The sequence below is a fragment of the Callospermophilus lateralis genome, chromosome X (genome assembly GCF_048772815.1).
Source record: "Callospermophilus lateralis isolate mCalLat2 chromosome X, mCalLat2.hap1, whole genome shotgun sequence".
Taxonomy (NCBI): Eukaryota; Metazoa; Chordata; class Mammalia; order Rodentia; family Sciuridae; genus Callospermophilus; species Callospermophilus lateralis.
The window spans coordinates 105,534,914-105,555,738 of NC_135325.1; the positions used below are offsets into that span (position 1 = coordinate 105,534,914).

The following is a 20,825-nucleotide window of genomic DNA, read 5'->3' on the forward strand; positions in this document are numbered from 1 at the left end:
TATGGTCTGGTTAACTGCCTCCAGATTTAATGATGGCATTTTCATGCAAGAATTGTCTGACGTACATGTCTCTCCTCAGGAAATTCTAGTCCCTCCTACTATTACCTGTTTTTCAGATCAATGTCAGACAAGCAGGTCACCCTCCTCCTGTCTGAGCCTTGTGACCTTTCCTTTCATCCTGGGCTTGGCTGGTCTCCCTTCTTCACCTGTGGAGAGGGTAGGAAGAGCCATTCCCCTCACACACCTGTTACCTCCACTCTGTTCCTTTATGTACTCTTATAAAGCCCTTGTTCCTCTGCAATTGAATAAACTCCAGAGCCTTCCCTGCCCTAGGTAAATGGGGAGGGGGCTGCTTCTTTTCTTGTGGCATTAAATGCTCTAATATGGCTCTTCATGCTTCCTGAGGTCCTCACAAGGCACCATTCTATTCCTTCCTCTTTTGCCTCAGTCCAAACGTGTTGCATCAAAAGCCCTGGTTTAGATGTTCTGGATGGAAGTGCCATTAGAGACCATCCAGCATAGCAATTCTTGGACAGTGGGCTAGGGCTAGTTGGGAAAAAGAGGTGGCTTTAGGAGTTGTACATAAGTTACAGACAGTTTGCCATATTGGAACCATGACTCTCATATCTGGGTTTGCCCATGGCAATGTCACACATGAGAGTCCTTGTGGCTGGAGGTGAGTTGAAAACTCTTGGATATCAATGCCTTCATTTCAGGATGTAGAGAAACTGAGGTTATAGTTAATTCCCTTCATAGACATATTGATCATTTGCCATGTGCTAGGCAAAAAACCAGTACTTGTGTTCAGTCCCATGGGGGAGATAAAGAACACACAGGCATGGTTCTACTAGGGAGTTTGCATTTAAATAAGATAATAATCGTGCCTTACTTTTTATAACGTGTTGTAAAGGAGTTTGCATGTATGATCTCACTTAATTCTCCCACCACTACTGGGATGTGGATTATATTCTCCCCATTTATAGGTATGGAAACAGGCTCACAGAGCTTCTGGCTTGCTTCTGTCCAGTCACAGAGTGGCCAGGCCACACAACACTGATGTTAAGAGATGAGAGCAAATACAATCTCTCGCCCCTACACATGGAGTTTAGGGCAAACCCTAAGGTTGAGGCTCTTGCTAATGGAGTTCCCAGCAGGCCTTTTTGAAATTAGAATGCACTTTATTCAGTGAGTTGTGGTTAGAAATAGATATATGGCCTTGTGTGTTTCAGTGACACCAGTGACTTGATTTCCAACCAAGGAAGGTGGCAGTTTTCTTCCATTGCCCACCAGCTAAGTAGGCCCATGACACCTTCTAGTCCTGGGGAGTTTCTGTTGCTTTGATCTTTGTGTCTTCAGAGAGTGACAAACAAGGCAGTTAGCTGGATAGACCATAAAGGCAGCCTTCTACGTGTAGCCCCCACCTTACTATACTGATACTTCAGTGGAGCCACTCAATTTGTATTTTTGTTTTTGTATTTTTGCAGTACTGGGTATTGAACCCAGGGGTGTTCTACTACTGAGGTACATCCCCAGCCCCTGCCCCCTTTTTTGGTACCAGGGATTGAATGCAGGGGCACTCAACTAGATTCCCAGCCCTTTTTAACATTTTATTCTGAGACAGGGTCTCACCAAATTGCTTAGGGCCTTGCTAAGTTTCTGAGCCTGGCTTTGAACTTGTGATCCTCCTGCCTCAGCCTCCCCAGCAGCTGGGATTACAGGCATGTGCCACCGCACCCAGCTTTCCCAGTCCTTTTTATTCTTTGAGACAGGATCTTCTTAATTTGCCAACGCTGGCCTCAAACTTGTGATCCTCCTGCCTCAGCCTCCCAAGTAGCTGGGATCACAGGTGTTTGCCAACATACCTGAATAGATTTGTTTTTATATTGGAGATTGAGACAAAGAGGACAGAGAGAAAGTTGAAAAGAAATTCTAATTTGTTCTGGGCTAGGGAAAAATTCTTTAAAATTACCCTCATCTTGGGAATAGCCAGATGGGCTGCCACCCTGCTGGCAGGGCTGGGAGCTGTCTCTTGCTTGTGGAGGAGGGACTTTGGTGTTGAACTATACTGTCCATTTGAGAAGCACTGAGTGGAATAGTCAGCACTGCATAATATACCAAGAACTAATAGTTACACAACTTTGCACAGTGATTCGAATCCCCGAAGTCCTCTGATTATCTTAGAGGATGGCGTTGCTTTTTAGTGTTGCATTTCTCTGATATCTATTCTTTCCTGTTTCTTGCCCAGATTCAAAGAATCGTAAGCAGAAGACTCCCTCCCAAAGTTCGGAGCATCGCCTCAGGAACAGGAACCTTCTCTTGCCCAGCAAAGCCCAGGGGATCTCAGATTCACCAAATGGTTTCCTCCCAAATAACCTGGAGGAGCCAGCCTGCCTTGACAATTCAGAAAAGCCATCAGGAAAACGAAAGTGCAAGACCAAGCACATGGCAAACATCTCAGAAGAGTCAAAGGTATGTGGCCACTAGGGGAACAGGGCAGGGGACAGGAGTATGTGTGTGTGGCAGGGGAGCTTTCCACCGAACTCCTCCAGCAGGAATCTTCTCGGGGAGGGCAGGGAGGGAGTGGATGGTAATGATCAAATTAACCCATGTTTATTAAAGAGTTCTAAATTAGTTCCAGAAGGGTTGGGGGTGGATTTGAAGAATGGGAACTAAAGTTATAGCCAACTATAGAGTTTGGCCCACCATGACTTTTCCTCTACAATCCTTGGATCTCCTTTGAGTTAAGGAAGAGTTAAAGAATATGGCAGGATGTTAGCCTGAATAGCTTGTTAACATCCAATCAAGAAGCTTTTGTCTGGGCTTAACTCACTGGAAACCAATCATGGAGCTTTCTGAGTCAATCAAGGTAGAAAACAACTTGTAGAAGCAAGGGTTTTGATGTCCAGACAAAGGTTGCTTGAGGGTGGAGCTGAAGGAATTCTATTTGGGTCCAAGTTGTAGCTGCCTCTCCCCACCCCCATTTCTTTGAGTGAGTGGGCACTCACTAATTAGCCAGGCACCCCCATTTAAAATTGACATCTTTTTTGGATCTGATGCTCACTGCATTGGTATTGGGTTCTACCCTGTATCCTTAGAAAAAAATATATTAGTCCTCATCCTGGGTGGGTTTTGCATTTGAAGAAAGCGAAGGTCTAAGGTAAAGTTTGTACCCATAATAAGTATTTGTCATTGACAATCAAAAAACCCAAACAGGCTATAATGGGCTTGCTTTGGTGGTTGTGATTCTTACTGCTCTCTCCAGCTCCTGAGCAGGGATCCCTGAATAGCACTATCAAAGAGTGGGTGCTTATCTCCCCCTCCTTTCTGCTCCCCCCTCTCCGGAACCCTGTTCCAGCTCAGACAAGGTACTCGAGTCTATTTGCTCATCTTTAAAAATGGAGTTGATACTTCATGCCCTTTCTGTCTCACAAGGGTGCTTGGGGGAACAAAGGAGGCAATGTCTGTGACAGGCTTTGATAACGGTAGAGTACTCTCCGAGGGTTGGTCTGCATCCTTGTGCTTCAGGCAGAGGCACGAATGAGGGGACAGAGGCATGGTGTGGCATCCGTTTCCTCTCACCCCCAGAGTGGTAGAAAGACAGGGAGGGGCTTAAGGGAAGAGCAAGGAATCCCCGGTCTGTGCTAAATGCTTCATTTATGTTATTGCTCTTAATTCTGCTTCATTCAAATTATTGCTCTTAATTCTGCTTCATTTATGTTATTGCTCTTAATTCCTGTGGTGGATCTTGGAGACTTAGGTACTTATATTATCTTCATTTTATAGTGAGGAAACTGAGGGAAGGTGAGGGATTCATTTCATGGTCACTCAGTGGTCCAGAGGGCCGGAGTTGGGACTTGGAGCAGGCCTGTCTACCTCTGCAGCCCCAGTGGTTCCATGTGCCTCATAGACTCTGAATGGGTGGCTTCTATCTGTATCCTGGAGACACAGGGGGAGGGGGCTAGCAGGCAGGAAACACTGCAGCCCTGAGCAGCTCTGGCAAAAGGTGGGCGTCCCTGTCTCTTGCTTCCCCCTCCCCTCCCCTGTTCTGCCCCAGACACTCAGATGGCCCAGTCCCACACAAAGGTAACCAGCCGCACACTCTGATGCTTCTGTCTGGTTGTTCTGCTGGCAGTGTGTCTGTTGAAATGTTCTCCTGGAGAGGGTTTTGTCCCTCCTCAGGGCCTCCCTTTCTCTCTCCCGCCTTTCTTTTTCTCCCAGTCCCCACCACCTGCTCTGGTTGCCCCCATGGCATGGGCTTTGTAGTGGAAAGCAAGGCGGGGGAGGGAGGGGGACGCTTCTGCAGCACTAAAGCAGGGCATTGGCCAAGGGCTTCTTCCCACAAGGGCTCTGAGCCAGGGGGAATTGGAGAGGAGGAGGGGTCCCCCTACTTGTTCTTGCTCCTCCCTCTTTCAGGCAGCCTCCCTCCTGCTCTCTGGCAGCTCTGGCCCCCAGAAAGAGAGTCACCCTTTGGCTTCTGGCTTGGCTTAGTGAAAACCTGGTACTTTACCCAGCATCCTCCAGTCCTGCCATTAAATGCCCCATTCTCCTGGCAATAAAGCAACATTATACCCTCATAGTTGGTGTCTTCCTGCTAGGGATTGTACCTCTGCCCTTTTGGGATGAAGACTGGGCTTCTCGTGATCTTGGGATTTACCAGAGGAAATAAATGCCCTGACCCCTCATCTTTTCTCTGCTACTTCTCCTTTTCTGACTTTGTCTTCCTAGGTTTGGCCACCCAAGGCTCTATACATGGCTCACACAATACCTATCTGTTGGACTCAGGGATGACCCTGAGTTCTGAGTCCAGTGCTTTAAGAAACTAAATAGAAGGTGACAGTATAAACCCTGTCCCCGAGGAGCTTAAGACCTAGCCTGGTAGCTTATTGCAGAGGCTGAGGCAGGAGGATCTCTTGAGCCTAGGAGTTAGAGGCTAGCTTTGGCAACATGGTAAAACCCTGTCTCAAAAAAGTTTTTTTTTTAAATCTTAGCAGAGGAAATCAAGACTTACCCATAAAATGCTAAAAACAATGACACTAACCAGTTATGGTGGTGCACGCCTGTAATCCCAGGAAATTGGAACGCTGTAGCAGGAGGATTGCAAGTTTGAGACCAGCCTTAGCAATTTAACAAGACCCTCAGCAATTTAGTGAAACCATATCTGAAAAATTTTAAAAAATATATAAAAGGCTGGGGATGGAGCACCCTGGGTTCAATCCACAGAAACCCCACCCCCCACCACCAAAAAACATAAAACATTGGAAAGAAATAAGAAAGTGAGACATCGGACATCAGTCTGTGATTCTTTCTCTGCTCCAGATGTGCAGAAAAGAAGGACTGGGATCAGAGGTGTTGTAGAATAGTGTAGAGTATATAGGATTTAAGTGAAATCTTAATGCTCTGAGGGATTTGGATAAGTATATATATTAACTCTATTGTGGTGTAACTAATCACTCTAAAATGTAGTGGATTAATACAACACTAAGCATATATTGTCTCATACAGTCTCTGGGGTTTAGGAGATTAAGGGGCAGCTTTACTGGGTCTGGATTGGGGTCTCATGAGGTTGTAGTCAAGGTGTCAGCCAGGGCTATATTCATTTGAAGGCTTGACTCGGACCAGAAGATCTGCTTTTGGGGTAGCTGGCTCACATGGTTGGCAAGTTGATTATGGTTGTTGGCAGGAGGCCTCCCTTCCTTGCTCCATGGGTCTCCCCAAAAGGCTGTTTGAATATTCTCATGATATGGGGCAGCTGGCTTTCTCCACACAGTGAGTGATCCAAAAGAAAACAAGGCAGAAGCCACAATGTCTTTCAGGACCTGGCCTTGGAAGTGATACATGGTCCTTTCTGCAGTCTCCTACTGGTTATACAGGTCAGCCCTATCCATTGGAGGAGGAGGTTACACAAAATAATGAATGTCACGGGGTGGGGAGGATCCTCAAGAGCCATTTTGGAGGGTAGCTGCCACAGTCTTCCCTCTGGCTTTCAATGATTCATATCACTCCCAAGTATATTTACCCTTCCCAAGTCTCATCCAACTATGGCATCAACTCCCAAGTTTAAAATCACACCATCTAACCTAGGTCCAGACAGAAGAGGCTCTTACATCTCATTGCCTAAGTATATAGCTCCTCAAGTACAGTTCCTTCTGCTCTAAAGACCCCTAAATTAAAGAAATAAGTTACTTGCCCCCATAAACCAATGTTCCTACCAGTATGCCATGGTAGGAACATGCATGTGAACTTGCATAGACATTTCAGTTCAAAATAGCGGTGGCAGGGGGGAGGCACCCAGGTGCCTCTTGTGAGGACAGGACTCTACTAACATTTTGTAAATTCCTTCCCTGTTCATTGCAGTAGTAGTTCATTATCACACAGACCCTGCAAGGGCGAAAGGCTCAGAGGGGTTGGACCAGGCCACAGGTGTTACAGGTAGTGGGTAGCAGAGGCAAGCTTTAAACTCAGCACTGTCTTGTTCCCAAGCCTCATCTTGGTCCCGCACCTCAGGTGGGCCTGAGTATGATCTGGGGGCTGGGTGTGGTGAAAGATGGGAAAAGCCTGTGAGGTGGGAAGTTGGGGGGAGATTTTTGCAATAAGAGTAAAAGCATTAAGAAGTGTGACTATTTAAATGACAGCTGTCTCTGCTTCGCTTTGCCCTCCTTACTTATAGACATGGCTCATGCAGACCACATGAGGGGACATTGAGGCAGGTAACAAAGGCCTGCAGAGTGCTTGAGAGAAGCTGGGATACCCTGTACCCTCACTTTCCCAAACCCATTATCATTCCATGGCTTATGGGCTGAAGATTTGATTCTCTTCACTCCCTAACCCATGGTGGGAGTGCACAGGAAGCCATGGTGATCTAACAAATGCTCCACATGGCTAGTGTGACCTGCTCAACCTCTAGCCTCAAAGTTGGCAGTGGTCTTACGGCCACTTGGGGTACTTTCAGCAAAGCACCACATGAAACACTGATGAGGTGAGATGGCCTTGGCAGCCAAGTGGCATGGCCATGATGGATGAGATTGGTTGCCTGGCCTGACCCAGGGCTGCACCTCTGCTTTCCAGGGTAAAGGTCGTTGGAGCCAACAGAAGACACGATCTCCCAAATCTCCCACCCCAGTGAAGCCCACTGAACCATGTACACCCTCTAAGTCCCGAAGTGCCGGCCCAGAGGAGGCCTCAGAGTCACCAACAACTCGGCAGATCCCCCCAGAGGCACGGCGGCTCATTGTGAACAAAAATGCTGGTGAGACCCTCCTGCAGCGGGCAGCACGTCTTGGCTATAAGGTGAGCCAGCTCCCCTGTGGCCACACATGACACTGGCCTGGGCCTCTGTTGAGGGAGTGTCTTGTCACTGGCTCCTCTTCGGCTTGAGTCCCAGCTGGCCTCCCTCTACTGCCCACATGGCCTGTGGGGCTGCCTTGCCCCTTGTCTGATCTCAGTGTGTGGGAATGCACGCTTATTTGAATGTCCGTTTGGGATAAATGCAATTGAAATGGTAATGCAACATCACGCACTGCATTCCTAGGCCAGGATGGGGATTTTGGGATTTTCACTTCGTCTTGAATTTCCCTCTGTGGTAGCTCCCACCCTCAGAGAGGACCAGGGGTGGTTATTGCTCACTCTTCATCTCCTCTGCACCTTCCACTAATTTTGGCTTCTGGTAGAAGGGTCAGGAGCATGCTTGAGGGGCAGAGTTTTGCTAACCTCACCTTGTACTACTACTTCCCCATACATTGGAAAGTAGGCAGGAAAGGCAGCTGGCATTTATTGAACACCCCTTTTGTCATGTTAATAAGAGTTTTGATTATAGTAAGCCTATGGAGATAGACTTTATCATCCTCATTTTACAGATGAGAAGATCAAGGCTAGCAATGTTAAATGATGTGTTCAAGATCACTCAATACTGTGAATATATATATGTCAAAATTCAAACCAAGATCTTTTGATTTCCAAGTGCCAGGGTAGGGTTAGAAGACTGCTTCATTTACCATGATTAAATTATGTTGTCACACATTTCTGTCATTTTCCACTTTTTCTTGATACAAACTCTCTTCACCATGTATTTTTGCCCTGATGATTTCCTCAGAATTTTCTCCTAGCAGTAGAGTTGCTAGATTACATAGCATGCCTTTTTTTTTGGTACTGGGGATTTAACCCAGGGGCACTTAACCACTGAGCCATGTTCCCAGCCCTTTATTTATTTATTTACATATTTATTTGGTACTGGGATTGAATCCAGGGACACTTAACCACTGATTCACGTCCTCTCTTGTTTTTATTTTTTCATTTAGAGACAAGATCTCACTTCGTTGCTTAGGGCCTTGCAAAATTGCTGAAACTTGAAATCCTCCTGCCTCAGCCTCCCTAATCACTGGGATTACAGGCATGTGCCAACATGCCCAAATAGCATGCCTTCTTTTCAAGTTTCTATTCCTTTTAAGACTGCCACTCCCAGCCAGGCTGGTCAGCACAGGAAAGCTGAGTTGTTAAGACTTGATAGTGTCTCCTTCCCATGGCCATCTTTTTTTTTTTCTTTTGGTACTGGGGATTGAACCCAAGGACACTTTAACACTGAGTACATAATCAGTCCTTTTTCTTTTTATTATATGAAGACAGGTCTTGCTAAGTTGTTAAGGCTGGCTTTGAACTTGGAATCCTTCTGCCTCAGCAGAAGTTGCCAAGGTTAGCCTGGAATTTGGGATCTTCCTGCCCCAGCCTCCCAAATTGCTGGGATTTCAGGCATGGTAGCCCACATCTGGCCCTCAAAGTTATTTTCTTGTGTGCGTGTGTGGAAGGCAAAACCAGTAAATAGGCCATCACTGCAGAAGCAGAGGTCAGGGAAGCCTGTCAGGATTCGAAGGAAAGGAATGGTCTGGAAGTGAACATCTGTATGGTAAGGATGGCAGGAGGCCAGTTTCTGAGAACAGGTGGCAGCACCCCCCCCCCCAACACAGGCACACGCACATTCACTCTGGCCAGCTAGCCTCTGAGGTATCAGGCAGAAGGGCTAAGATTCCCATCTCCTAGTGCCCCAAAGAGGGCTGATGGCAAGTACCTTGTTCTGAAAGTCAGTCAGTCAATATCTGCTGAGCCCTTTACCCAAGGCCTCATCCATCCCAGCTAGGGTGCTTCAAGTTACTGGAGTTCCCCTCTGGTCCTGTCTGCTCAGCCCAAGGAAGTTAACCATTAAGGTATAGATGAATGACTGAATTATGCTTGGAAAAATCCTGACTTGAGGGGAGGGCTGGAACTGGCAGGGACATTGTTCCTGCTGAGCCCAGCATCCAAGGATGGTACTTAAAACAATTCTTCCTTCCCAGTTCTTGAATTACCACCAAGAGCTGTGCTCACTACCACATCTCATCATTTTCCTGGACTGGAGCTGGCTCACAAAGCTCAGGGAGTCCAGGTCTGGGAGTATGAGCTCTGTGTGGGCAGGGGAGCCCCTCTGAGGACCTTACCCCAGTGACAACTACCTAGATGAGTGCTATTTATCATAAGAAAATGCCTCTCCACTGCCAAGGAAATGGCCTAGAGCTGGGGTCTTGGTGACTGGTGGCTCAGGACTGACTTCTCTTTTTTTTGGTATTAGGGATTGAATCCAGGGGCACTTTACCATTGAGCTACACCCCAAACCCTTTTTATTTTTAATTTTGAGACAGGATCTCACTAAGTTGCTTAGAGCCTCATTCAATTGCTGAGTGAGGCCCTAAGCTTAGGCTAACCTTGAACTTGTGATTCTCCTGCCTCAGCCTCCCAAGTCACTGGGATTACAGGCATGAACCACCATGCCTGGCTAGAACTGACTTCTTTGAAGAAAGATTTTGAGACATATTGGGGGGGCTTCAAGTCTAACTGGTATGATTCCGAGAATTTGACCTCTCTTTGTTCATGGAGCTATCCCTATCCCCACAGGACGTTGTTTTGTACTGCCTCCAGAAGGACAGTGAGGATGTCAATCACCGCGATAATGCTGGCTACACAGCCCTGCACGAGGCCTGTTCCCGGGGCTGGACTGACATCCTGAACATCCTGCTGGAGCATGGTGCCAATGTGAATTGTAGTGCACAGGATGGCACAAGGCAAGAAAGTTTCTCCTTCTCTGAGGCCCAGTCCCATCTCCAGCTTAGCCCCTCCATGAAAAGAACTTGCCCCAGCCTGGACATTTGTATCACACCAAGCAGCGAGTTGCAGAGAGCCCTTTCCAGGAAGCCTTTTGGAAAATTTTTTGTAGACTGAAGAGGGAACCAGTTTAAAGCAGAATGAATTCCTGGATGGCCAGTCCACTCTGTTTACTAAGGGGAGGCTAAGATTTTCCAAGGTTCATCCCATCTCATGTAGCTCTTACCAGGAAGATCACTAAGCCTCCCTTCATTTCATCCTGGTGGGGCCCTGTCTCAGGCAGAATCTGGGGCCTTAGGAACTAATGGGAGGCTGACCTTAGATTAAGATTCTAGATTTGATTTTTATAATTTTGTTTTTTCTGTGGTTCTGGGAATTGAATGGCAGGGTCTCTACCACTGACCCACACCCCCAGTCCTCCATTTTAATTTTTTAAAAATATTTTTTAGTTGTAGATAGACATCATATCTTTATTTTTATTTATTTGTTTATTTTTATGTGGTCCTGAGGATAGAACCCAGGGCCCCATGTGTGCGAGGCAAGCACTTTACCACTGAGCTACAACACAGCCCTTAAATTTTATTTTGAGACAGGGCCTTGCTAAGTTGCCTAGGCCGGCCTCAAACTTGCAATCCTCCTACCTCAGCTTCCCAAGTTGCTGGGATTACAAGTGTACACCACCAAGCCTGACTATAATTTGCTTCCTACCCACTTTAAAACAAATACATACTTGCTACATCTTAGAGAAACTTACATTCTCCTCTGTTCTACCAGAGGACCTACTTCCTAGGTAAAATAAACCTGAGCTACATGACAAGCAGGGGGATTCAGACCAAAAGTTGCAGCCTCCATTTGGCCACTGACTGTTGTGTGGAGCTGCTCTGCCCATCCCTGCTCTTGGGCGGTCACCTGGGTTCTTCAGGTCTTAACCCCTGTATCTGTTTTAATTTTAACCTTCGTCAGGGACCCGTTCTCTTCTGAGCTACTAGTGGCACCTCATTGTGCCCTAGGGACTATCCCAAGATGTGGGGGTGGGGGGCTGAGGTAAAGAGAGTAAGGGGAGAGAAGAGAAAGAAGCACAGAGAGAGAAGGAGGTATGGGGGGGTTACAGGTCAGAGGTGGTCCCCCTCCCTGGAGCTTAGTCACATTCCACTGGAGTTATCCTAGGGCCATATCATTTTTTTTCTCTGATGAAGTAGCCTGAAACTTAAAGCTCATAGTTCCCACTTGGACCCTGTTTTCCTCACCCCATATCACCTCCACAGGCCAGTTCATGATGCAGTGGTCAATGACAACTTGGAAACCATGTGGCTCTTGCTGTCCTATGGGGCTGATCCCACATTGGCCACCTACTCGGGTCAGACAGCCATGAAGCTGGCCAGCAGCGACACCATGAAACGCTTTCTGAGTGGTAAGTGTGGCCGAGATTTGCAGCCAGTATCCTCTGACCTCTGAATCCTGAACCTGTCAGGGGATCTTTTTCATCCTCCTCCATCCCAAACAGCTACCTATGAGGAGCACCTTCCTACTTCACATGTTTTTTTCAGCTTCTTAGAAATCCCTAACTACTTTAAAATAAAAAGCCACTTGCTGTATGTGTCCACATTTCAACCTCTTCAGGATCCTGGAAGCCCATGGGGACCCATTTCACTAGGTATCTGGTGTAGACCTCTTTGAGGAACAGCAGCTCTGCTAGTAGATCTGGTTGGGGGCAAAATGTGTTGATCTGTGCTGTGAATGGGATGTCAGTGGCAAAGAAGTGATGCTTAGCTTGTTGCTATTGTTTTTGCAATTTTTCTTTGTGATCAAAGTGAAACCCCTGGGACCCTCCCTGAAGCTTTATTCCTCACAGCTCTTACCAGTGGTTACTGTGATGTAATCCCCCTTCTCTCCATTTCATCTCTTCCACCCTCACCTGTCCCTTCTGGAAAAGTGACTTGTGTCCAGGCCCATGATAAGGACCACAAGCCAGTGTGCACTTATTTTCTCCATAGTGGGTAGCAGCTGTTAGTGTGCAGGTAGATAGCTCTACTGAGTTGGGCAGGGGGAAGAGGGGAAAGGTGGCACCTAGCTTATATATGTTCAGTAGGAATCTCATTAGATTTGACATTGTAATACAGAACCCCACCTCTTAGTGACATCATAGCTTTGACACTTGGCTGTTACTTCAGACTGCCTGAGTAACAGAGCTGCTGAAAATTTTATCTCTGAACCTGGTTAGAGACTTCAGTGTTTGCAGTAGAAACTCTTGGACCAGGAACCAACTAACCTAAGACCTCTCACCCCTCTCTTACCTGGACTTTGGATCTACTTATTCCCGAACCCCGGCCCCAAACCCTACCTGTCAGAGATACAATTCTGGGTTCCCAATCATGGCCTATTTGTCTATTAAACAGAGGTTACCTCAGTGAACCTGAGCTGAAGTTTCTGATGAAAGGAAAAACAGGTGGGGTGCACTGTCTTTAGACTGGTGGAAGCTGGGGATTAAAGCAAGGGTGATGGAAGACTGCTGATGAAGATTTTGACTTCTGCCTAGCCCCCCTCCACTCAGATCCTGGCCTGAACCTTGGAATCTAGGCCTCAGTCCTCCCAGCCTGACTGAACCTCAGCCCGGGAGGCAAGAGGGCTACCTTTTCCATTTTTCTTCCCCCTAGCTCTGGCTCCTCAAACCTCTGTTCTTAAGGGATAGAGCAACTTCTGGATTTCCATTCAGCCGTTTGTCCTGGGCCAGTGATAACCATCATTCCCTTTAGTCGCTAGGGATGTGCTCTTTGTGGCCCCCTCTTACATACCAGGCACAAATGCATTCTCTCTCAGATATACATGTGTTATCTGTACTCCACTGGATTCCCAGGAAAATGGGGCACAGATGAACATCCTGAACATCTCAATATGATAAAGGCAGTGTGAAACTCTTTCATAAACTGGCCAATGCAGGGGCCTCTCCAGGCTAGAAATCTCCCTGAGAGTCTCAGAACTCTCTGGGTCTAAGTAAAGCTATCTCTGACCACCTTGATAAGCAGAGGAACTCTTTTTTTCTAAAACCCCCCAAAGAGTTTGAATGTTGAGACCATTTTAAATACTTTTTAGGTACTAAAAAAATTAGAAATAAACACCTTTCTCACTCATTTTTTTTGCTGTACTGGAGCTTGAACCTAAGGCCTTGAACCCAGGGCTAGGCAAGTGCTCTACCCACTGAGCTATATCCCCAACCCCTCTTTCCCCCTCTTCCTCTTACTGTCAACTCATACCAACTCCTAATCAGTCTTTTGACATCTCCTTAAACTAACTCAAATGCCCGTTCATGTTGCAAAATCCAGAGAAGAATTTTGTTTTTTGCTGGGGGAACAGTACCAGGGATTTAACCCTAAGGTGTTTTTACAGAGCTACATCCTCCACTTTTTAATTTGAGGCAGGATCTCTCTAAGTAACTGAGGCTGGCCTTGAACTTGTGATACTCCTGCATCAGCCTCCCAGGCCTGAGATTACAAGCATGGGTCACCATGCCTGACTGGGAAGACTTTTCTTAAAACTGGTACTTCTACCCTATTCAGGCTGAGCACCTTCTTTCAAATGTTAACAACATTTCTCAATTCATAGGCACGAGGTGGCTTAATAATGGAGGTCAGGAGCTATGCAGGTTTAGAGATTAGGTCACCACTTCTCCATGCAAAGACTGAGCTCTATCAGCCTGTTAGGAAAAGTTCTAGCAAGTCAGGTTAGGACCTCAGCCCCAGGGAGGCAAGCACTGGCAGGAGTCAGCAGGCTTCCCCCAGGAAGGGTGGGGGAACTTGGCCCCAAAGGCTATTTGGTTGAGAGAAGGTGAAAGGACAATACTCAGTGGCTTTTTTAAAATATCAGGTGAAATTCACCTAATGTGACCCTTTAAAGTGAATAATTCAGTAGCATTTAGGACATTCATGATGTTGTGCAACCAACATCAGGGGCTCTTTCAATGCTTTGATCTGAGTATTTTTTGCTTTCTTTTTTCATCTCTGGACTCCTCCCCACCAGTTCTCCAGAAACCACTGGAGTAACTGGATAGTGACTGCGGGAAGCAATAGGTTGGAGGTTAGGGAAGCATTCCTTCCCTGCCCCCCCACCTGGATACATTTTCATGGACTTTGTTGTTGTTGTTTTCACCTTGCCTATCTGGCTGAGGTATTTTTGAGGTATTTTAGAAACTATTTTGTTTGGGGGGATTTTTTTTCTTTTCATTCCCAAGTGTTTGCCTGACCAAACTTCATAGATTATCATCATTCTCCTCCCCGCAATGAAGGTCTCACTGGACAAAAATGAAGGTGAATCCCTGTAGGGCACAAAGGGCTCTCTTTTCTGCTAGTGGTCAAGGGGGCCCGAGCATCAGGGTCATGCCTCCTGTACAGCTTCCTTTGCTTTATGCAAGGGCCCTATTCTGAAAGACTTGTCTGTGACTTAAATCTTCTGTGTATGCAGCAGAATGTCACTATTTACAGGCATCCTGTAATGAATCCTTTCGTAAAGCAGAAGATGCTGGTAATTCATCTGGGTTGTAAATGTGGATTTTCTTATATTGGGTTGATTTGAGGTGAAGCTCATTTCCTGTGAGATCATGAAGGACCAAATGGCACTCCCTCCCTGTCCCATTCATATATTGAGCACCTATTAAATTTTGGGTGCTGTGCTAGGTACTAGAAGTCAGACAGTAAACAGTATCTACCCTAATTTTGGGGCTTGGAGTATCAAGCTGTCCAAACCGCCCCCCCAAGAGGCCTTTGGAAGGCTTCCCCCATGAACCAAATTACAGACAGGCCTGTGACTGATTTACCTTTGACCCTTTGAAGAAAAGAGTAATATCCAAGCGAGCAGAAGGAAAACAGACATGTTTGTTTCCTCCTCTGTGGGAAGGAACGTTGGAGTCAGAGAGAGTTGCCACAGCTTGGTCAGGGCATCTAAGGCAGTGCCAGGACTGCTTTTCCTTCCACTGATGGAAGGGTTAGCAATTTACCACTTGAGGTCACTGAATCACAGGGTTTTGTTTTTCTTTCTAGAGACCTCTGCCGTATGACCCCATGTTGAAGACGGCTTGCTTTTTGTTTTTTCAATCCTTTCATGTCCCTCAGCTAGTGACTTAGCTGGTAGAGAAGGGGAGGGGTTTATGGAACCCTAGGAAACAGAGAAACTCTGCAGGCTGCTGCTCACATGGAGGTGAGAGGGTCTACTCTTGGAATGAAGCTCTGAGGGTGCTTTTTAAAAAAAAGCACATCGAGGTAAAACTCCTTGTAATGTGAAATTAATGATTTACGTGAACAATCCAGTAGTATTTACTGCATTCAATATATTTTGCCACCACTACCTCTATCTAGTTCCAAAACATTTTTGTTACCCCCAAATGAAGCCAAATGTTACCCATGAAGTAGTTGCTTTCATTTCCCCTTCCTACCCACCCCTAGCAACCATTAATCTGCATTCTGTCTCTACAGATTTACCTTTTCTAGAAATTTTGTTATGAATGGAATCATACAATCTGGGGCTTTCATGTCTGGGTTCTTTCTTGAGTACACTGATTTCAAGGTCTCTTCATGTGTTAGCATGTCTCAGTCCTTTATTCTTTTTATGCTGAGTAATGTTTCACTGCGTGTATATATTCCATTGTGCTTTTCCCTTTATCTACTGGTGGACTTTTGGGCAGTGTACACCTTATTTTTTTTTTTTTTTTTTTTGGTACTAGGGATTGAACCCAGGGGCACTTAACCACTGAGCCACATCCCCAGTCTTTTTTTGTATTTTATTTACAGACAGGGTCTCAGTGAGTTGCTTTAGGGCCTTGTTAAGTTTCTGAGGCTGGCTTTGAACTTGTGATCCTCCTGCTTCAACCTTCCGAGTGGCTGGGATTATAAGTGTGCACCACCGTGCCCTGCTAGTGTGCACCTTTTATTTTTTTAACTATTGTCAACAGTGCTGCTATGATCATGCAGATACAAGTATGTGTTTTACTATCCATTTTCCATATTTTTTGATTATATACATAGGAGAGGGGGACTGCTGGGCCCAGGGAACTTTTTCAAGGAAAGGATAAGAGGAAAGGACTGAAAGTTGTGCTTTGCAGTAGGAGTAGGGAGGATCAAGGAAAAGGAAGTTCACTTCATTCTGATTGTATGTGAATATCTATGGAATGCGTATTGAAGCTGCACCTTTGAGCAGGTCCTGGAGCTCCTCCTGTGTGCCACTCATAGGCCTGTTCCATCTTTGCTCAGGCCAGTTAACTTTTGTCTGTCTCAGAAGGGCAGGTTCACCTGCACATGACAAAGATTTGCAGGCAGTGCAGAGAATTAGAGGAATGTGCCAGGGGCTCTGAAGACAGTCCCTAGAGAGGAGCCCCAGGAATGTGGTGAGCTTGGGCTGCTCTGATGGAATCCTTGTGTGACCTCTTGTGGGAGGAGGGGGCAACCAGCAGGAGTGCATCTGTTTTGGCATGCTGGTTGAGCAAGCACTTTATAGTCTCACCTTATAGTGATTCCCCCCATATTAAGCTCTTATGTGCCAGGAACTGGGCTTAGTACAGTTTGGGTAATAATGAACAAGACCAATAGACACTCTGTCTTTTTGAGACTTACATTCTCATTCCTTTATCTTCCATGACACCAAGCACAGGTTTAGGCCTAGAGTAGACTCCTACCTACCTGACAGATGCTTCTGGAAGAAACTGCTTCCAATTCTCAAGTGGCACAGAGTAAAGAGCCCAGAAGCTGACAGTGCAACCTCCAAGTTTTTTCCTGAAACACCAAAGATCTAATGTTCATGACTGAAGGTTTCCCACTCTGGTTGCTCAACCACTGCTTTGAAAGTTTCTCTCTGGATGCCCTCCTACTGGAGGAACCCCTTTGTTTCTTAGAAGATGCCTAAAAATGGGTAGCAGTTAATAGGATGCTAAGATGACCCAGAAGGAAGGTGCATCTGGTGGTGGAGGTGCTTTCTATGGGGGGAAATGAGTTCCATTCCTTTAAGAAGGTTGCCAACTTCCTTCTGAGATTTGGTTTGCAGGTGACGCCCTCACTTCACCTGTGCCCTTTGGACTCTCTCCTGTCCTGTTGCCCAGGTGTTGCTTGAGGGCTGGTGGCAACTACATATAGCTAAATCAGCTTGCCAGTTGTGTTGGTTGGCATATTGATAACTGCGGGGCCATGCATCCACAGGTGGCACAGTTGAATTTGTCATAAAAGCTGTGGGCCTGCTTTTTGTTCAGGTGGAACCAAGAGGTGAAACAATTCCACTAGTTCGTGCCTAACCAGGAAACAAGGAGGTTACTAAGGGTGACCTGAGTCTGTCTTTAGAGCCAGGAAACAAAAGTGGTTTCAAAAGTTTTTATTGTGGTAAAATACACATAACATTTACTGTTTTAGTCATTTTAAAGTATAAAATCGAGTGACAGTAAACACACTCATGATGTTGTACAATCATCACCACTATCTAGTTTCAGAAAATTTTCATTATTCCAAAGGGACACCCCATCCCCATTAGCAGTCACTGACCATCTGCCCCTTTCCCCAGCCCCTGGCAACCACCAAACTGCTTTCTATCTCTATGGATTTGCCTATCCTGAACATGTCATATAAGCAGAATCTTATAAATGTGGCCTTTGTGACTAACTTCTTTTACTTATTATTGTGTTTTCAAGGTTCATCCAGGTCATAGCATGTATGGATTTTTTTTTCCTGTATGAGTTATTTTTTTCTTTTATTTCACATAGCACCCATCAATACTTATTCCTTTTATGGCTAAATACTGTTCCACTGTATGAATATACTCCATTTTGTTTATCCATCCAGTGGATGGCCATTTGAGCTGCTTCCAAACCTTTTTTTCTTTTCTTTCTTTCTTTCCTTTTTTTTTTTTTTTTTTTGGTATTGGGGATTGAGCCCCTCAAACTTGGAATCTTCCTCTCTCAGCTTCCCATCCACCTTTTTCTATTATGAGTATAGCTCTTATGAACATTTGTGGATAAGTTTTTGTTTGAATACCTGTTTTGTGTGTGTGTGTGTGTGTGTGTGTGTGTGTTGCCGGGGATTGGACCCAGGGCCTTGTGCATGCAAAGCAAGCACTCTGCCAACTGAGCTATATCCCCAGCCTGAACACCTGTTTGTAATTCTTTTGGGTGTATATACTTATGAGTGGAAGCAAAAGGTGTTTTTGAGGATAAATATCGTCTTTTCTCCCATGTATTTCAAAGACAAAAACAGAAGGAATTATGCTCATCTTACTTTTTTATTATTTTTGGAGCTGGCTATGGAACTCAGGGCCTCTCACATGCTAAGCATACGCTTTCCTACTGAGCTCTACCCACAGCCACTTACTTTAAAGTGGAGACATCTTGATTGGATATGTTAACATTGGGAACCAGCAGGGAAGGAAAATCCTGGGATTGCTGTAGGATTCTGCCTGCAGAGGAATAACCTATACCATTTGAAGCAGGGGTCCCAAAACTACATGCCTTCAGGCTGATGTGTAAAAGAGGGAAGAAGCTGGGTGGGGACTGGAGCCCACACGTGTCACAGCTCCCTCCAGCCAACTGTTGACATGCAGGAATATGGATGCAATGTTGCCAGATTCTCTCAATTTTTTTCCACAAAAATTAGAAATCCATATTTTTAAGGGAAATTCCCAGTTTTAAGGTGCTAGGGGTTACATTTTAAATACTAGGCCAAATCTCAGGTGGTTAGTGGGTTAGATTGAGGTCCTGGCTGCTGGTTTGTAATCTCTGACTGGGAACAAGAAGCAGATAGCTGTCTGGTCAGTCCCGCCTCTCTTGTGATCCTTCCTTCCTTCCCATTTCCCCAACCCCATATTCATGGACATTGCCTTCTCCAGCCTTTCCTCCTTGTCTCACGGCCTTCTCTTCTTTCATCAGATCACCTCTCAGATCTTCAGGGCCGGGCAGAAGGTGATCCTGGTGTATCCTGGGATTTTTACAGCAGTTCTGTGTTGGGTAAGCTTTAGGTGGAAAGAATTCTACCCTCATCTATGGATCAGAGATATGGGACTTGGTTTGGGTTTCACTGATTCTTTTCAAAGATGGGAATTGCCATGTGGAGGTCCTTCCTCACCTGTTAGTAGTTTACAGTCCATTTTAATCCAGACCATAATCCCTCCACCACTAGACCATGACCTCATTTGCCGGAATGAGAAGATGTAAAACTCATCTGGACAAAGCCATCCTTCCTTGGCCCTCTACTACTCCCCACCCTGAGTACTTTAAAAATTCTCTCTCCCAAGGTCCCTTTCTCCTTCCTTGCTTTGTCTTAACTCTCCCAGAAGCCACCCCCCCCCCCACCCCTTGTGAGCCTCTACACTTTTTTTGGTATTACTCAACAGAGACCCAAATCCTCATCTGGCAGCTATCATTCCCTCCCTCCCCTCTCCTGATGATGCACTCTAGTTTTTGAGATAGCTGCTGTCTTCTGAACCTTAGCCTTCTGGTTCAAGCTTTCCTCTCTTGGAAGATCAGTACATCTTTGTGGTGGTCATTTAGCATTTGCCTGTTGGGCCAGGGGCTGAAGATTAAGGGAACTGACTATCTCTAAGCTTGAGAGAAGCTGAGCAGGAGAAGATTGGGATGGAATTCAATCAGCCACACCCAAACATGTGGCTGGAAAGGGAACCATCTGAGCCCCCAGGCTTTAGGGATCAGGCAGTAAAGCAGTTTGGGAAAGCTGCAGCCAGAGAAGAGCAGGTGTTTTTAGCCTGCCCTTGACTGTGGATAGCATCTTCAGGCCTCAATCTCCAACAGCTGGGAAGCTCATCCTTCACATCACCTTGCCTTTTCCAATCAGCAGGTGGAGGAATATAATGAATCTCTGCCACAAAATATTTTTGGGGGGGGGAATAGAACTTTCACGTGCTCTCCCAAGAATGTGAGCCATGGGTTCAATAAACCTTGATCCCAGCCAGGGACCTGTGGCCTTGTCGTTTATCTCCTAATCATACCCTTTATGCCTCTTTCACTGGCATTTTTTGTCTTTGGTTTCGTACGTATAGCCAAGTTCTAATTCCCATGTACTCTCCATACAGAGCAAAAAGACGGGTTTACCTGTGACCTCCTGCATAATCCTCCTGGGAGTGCTGATCAAGAGGGAGATGATTTGGAAGAGGATGATTTCATGTTTGAGCTCTCAGACAAGCCTCTTCTCCCTTGCTACAACCTCCAAGTGTCAGTGTCCCGCGGGTAAGTGTCTGAGAGATCTGTAGGGACCAAGTGCCAGGATCCTGGCAACCTCTAGCCTGCCTCTCAGGGAAGGTGGAGCTCTCCAGAAGGAGATGAGGACCTGGCAAATGAGCAGTGGAGTGTAGGCAAGATAACATGTGACAAGTGCCCACGTGACCCTCCAGCCCATGTTGAACATAACTTTTGTTCAAACTGGAGTATGTGGACCTCTCGGTCTGTAATAGGTCCATCAAATGTGTGAATCTCCAGAACCCCAAATCTGGATTTACTCCCTGAAGCCTTTGGATACTGTTCTGTGTATAAGCGATAATCTGTAGGACTGATGAACTATTAGAATCCCTGGAACATTCTTGTGGTTTCTGGGGGCAGCCAGACAGAATATTTGCAATTGAGATTCTTGGAAAAACGGGGACATATGGTTGCCATAGCTGTGGAGCCGCTAGGGTCTTTAAGCAATCCACAGCTTGGTTTCCCATAGCCTTAATGTGGGCAAGGTGAT

At 46.0% G+C, this 20,825-nt stretch overlaps 1 protein-coding gene across 1 annotated transcript in view; it reads left to right on the forward strand.

The window, feature by feature from the left end:
• Positions 1 to 20,825, forward strand: part of Bcorl1 (BCL6 corepressor like 1) — a 45,804-nt gene that overhangs the window by 19,097 nt on the left and 5,882 nt on the right. The window contains exons 7-12 of the mRNA XM_077107252.1: positions 2,246 to 2,469; positions 7,066 to 7,287; positions 9,919 to 10,085; positions 11,391 to 11,536; positions 19,013 to 19,090; positions 20,173 to 20,326. Of these exons, the coding sequence (XP_076963367.1) occupies positions 2,246 to 2,469; positions 7,066 to 7,287; positions 9,919 to 10,085; positions 11,391 to 11,536; positions 19,013 to 19,090; positions 20,173 to 20,326 (991 nt within the window). The remainder of the gene's footprint in view (positions 1 to 2,245; positions 2,470 to 7,065; positions 7,288 to 9,918; positions 10,086 to 11,390; positions 11,537 to 19,012; positions 19,091 to 20,172; positions 20,327 to 20,825) is intronic.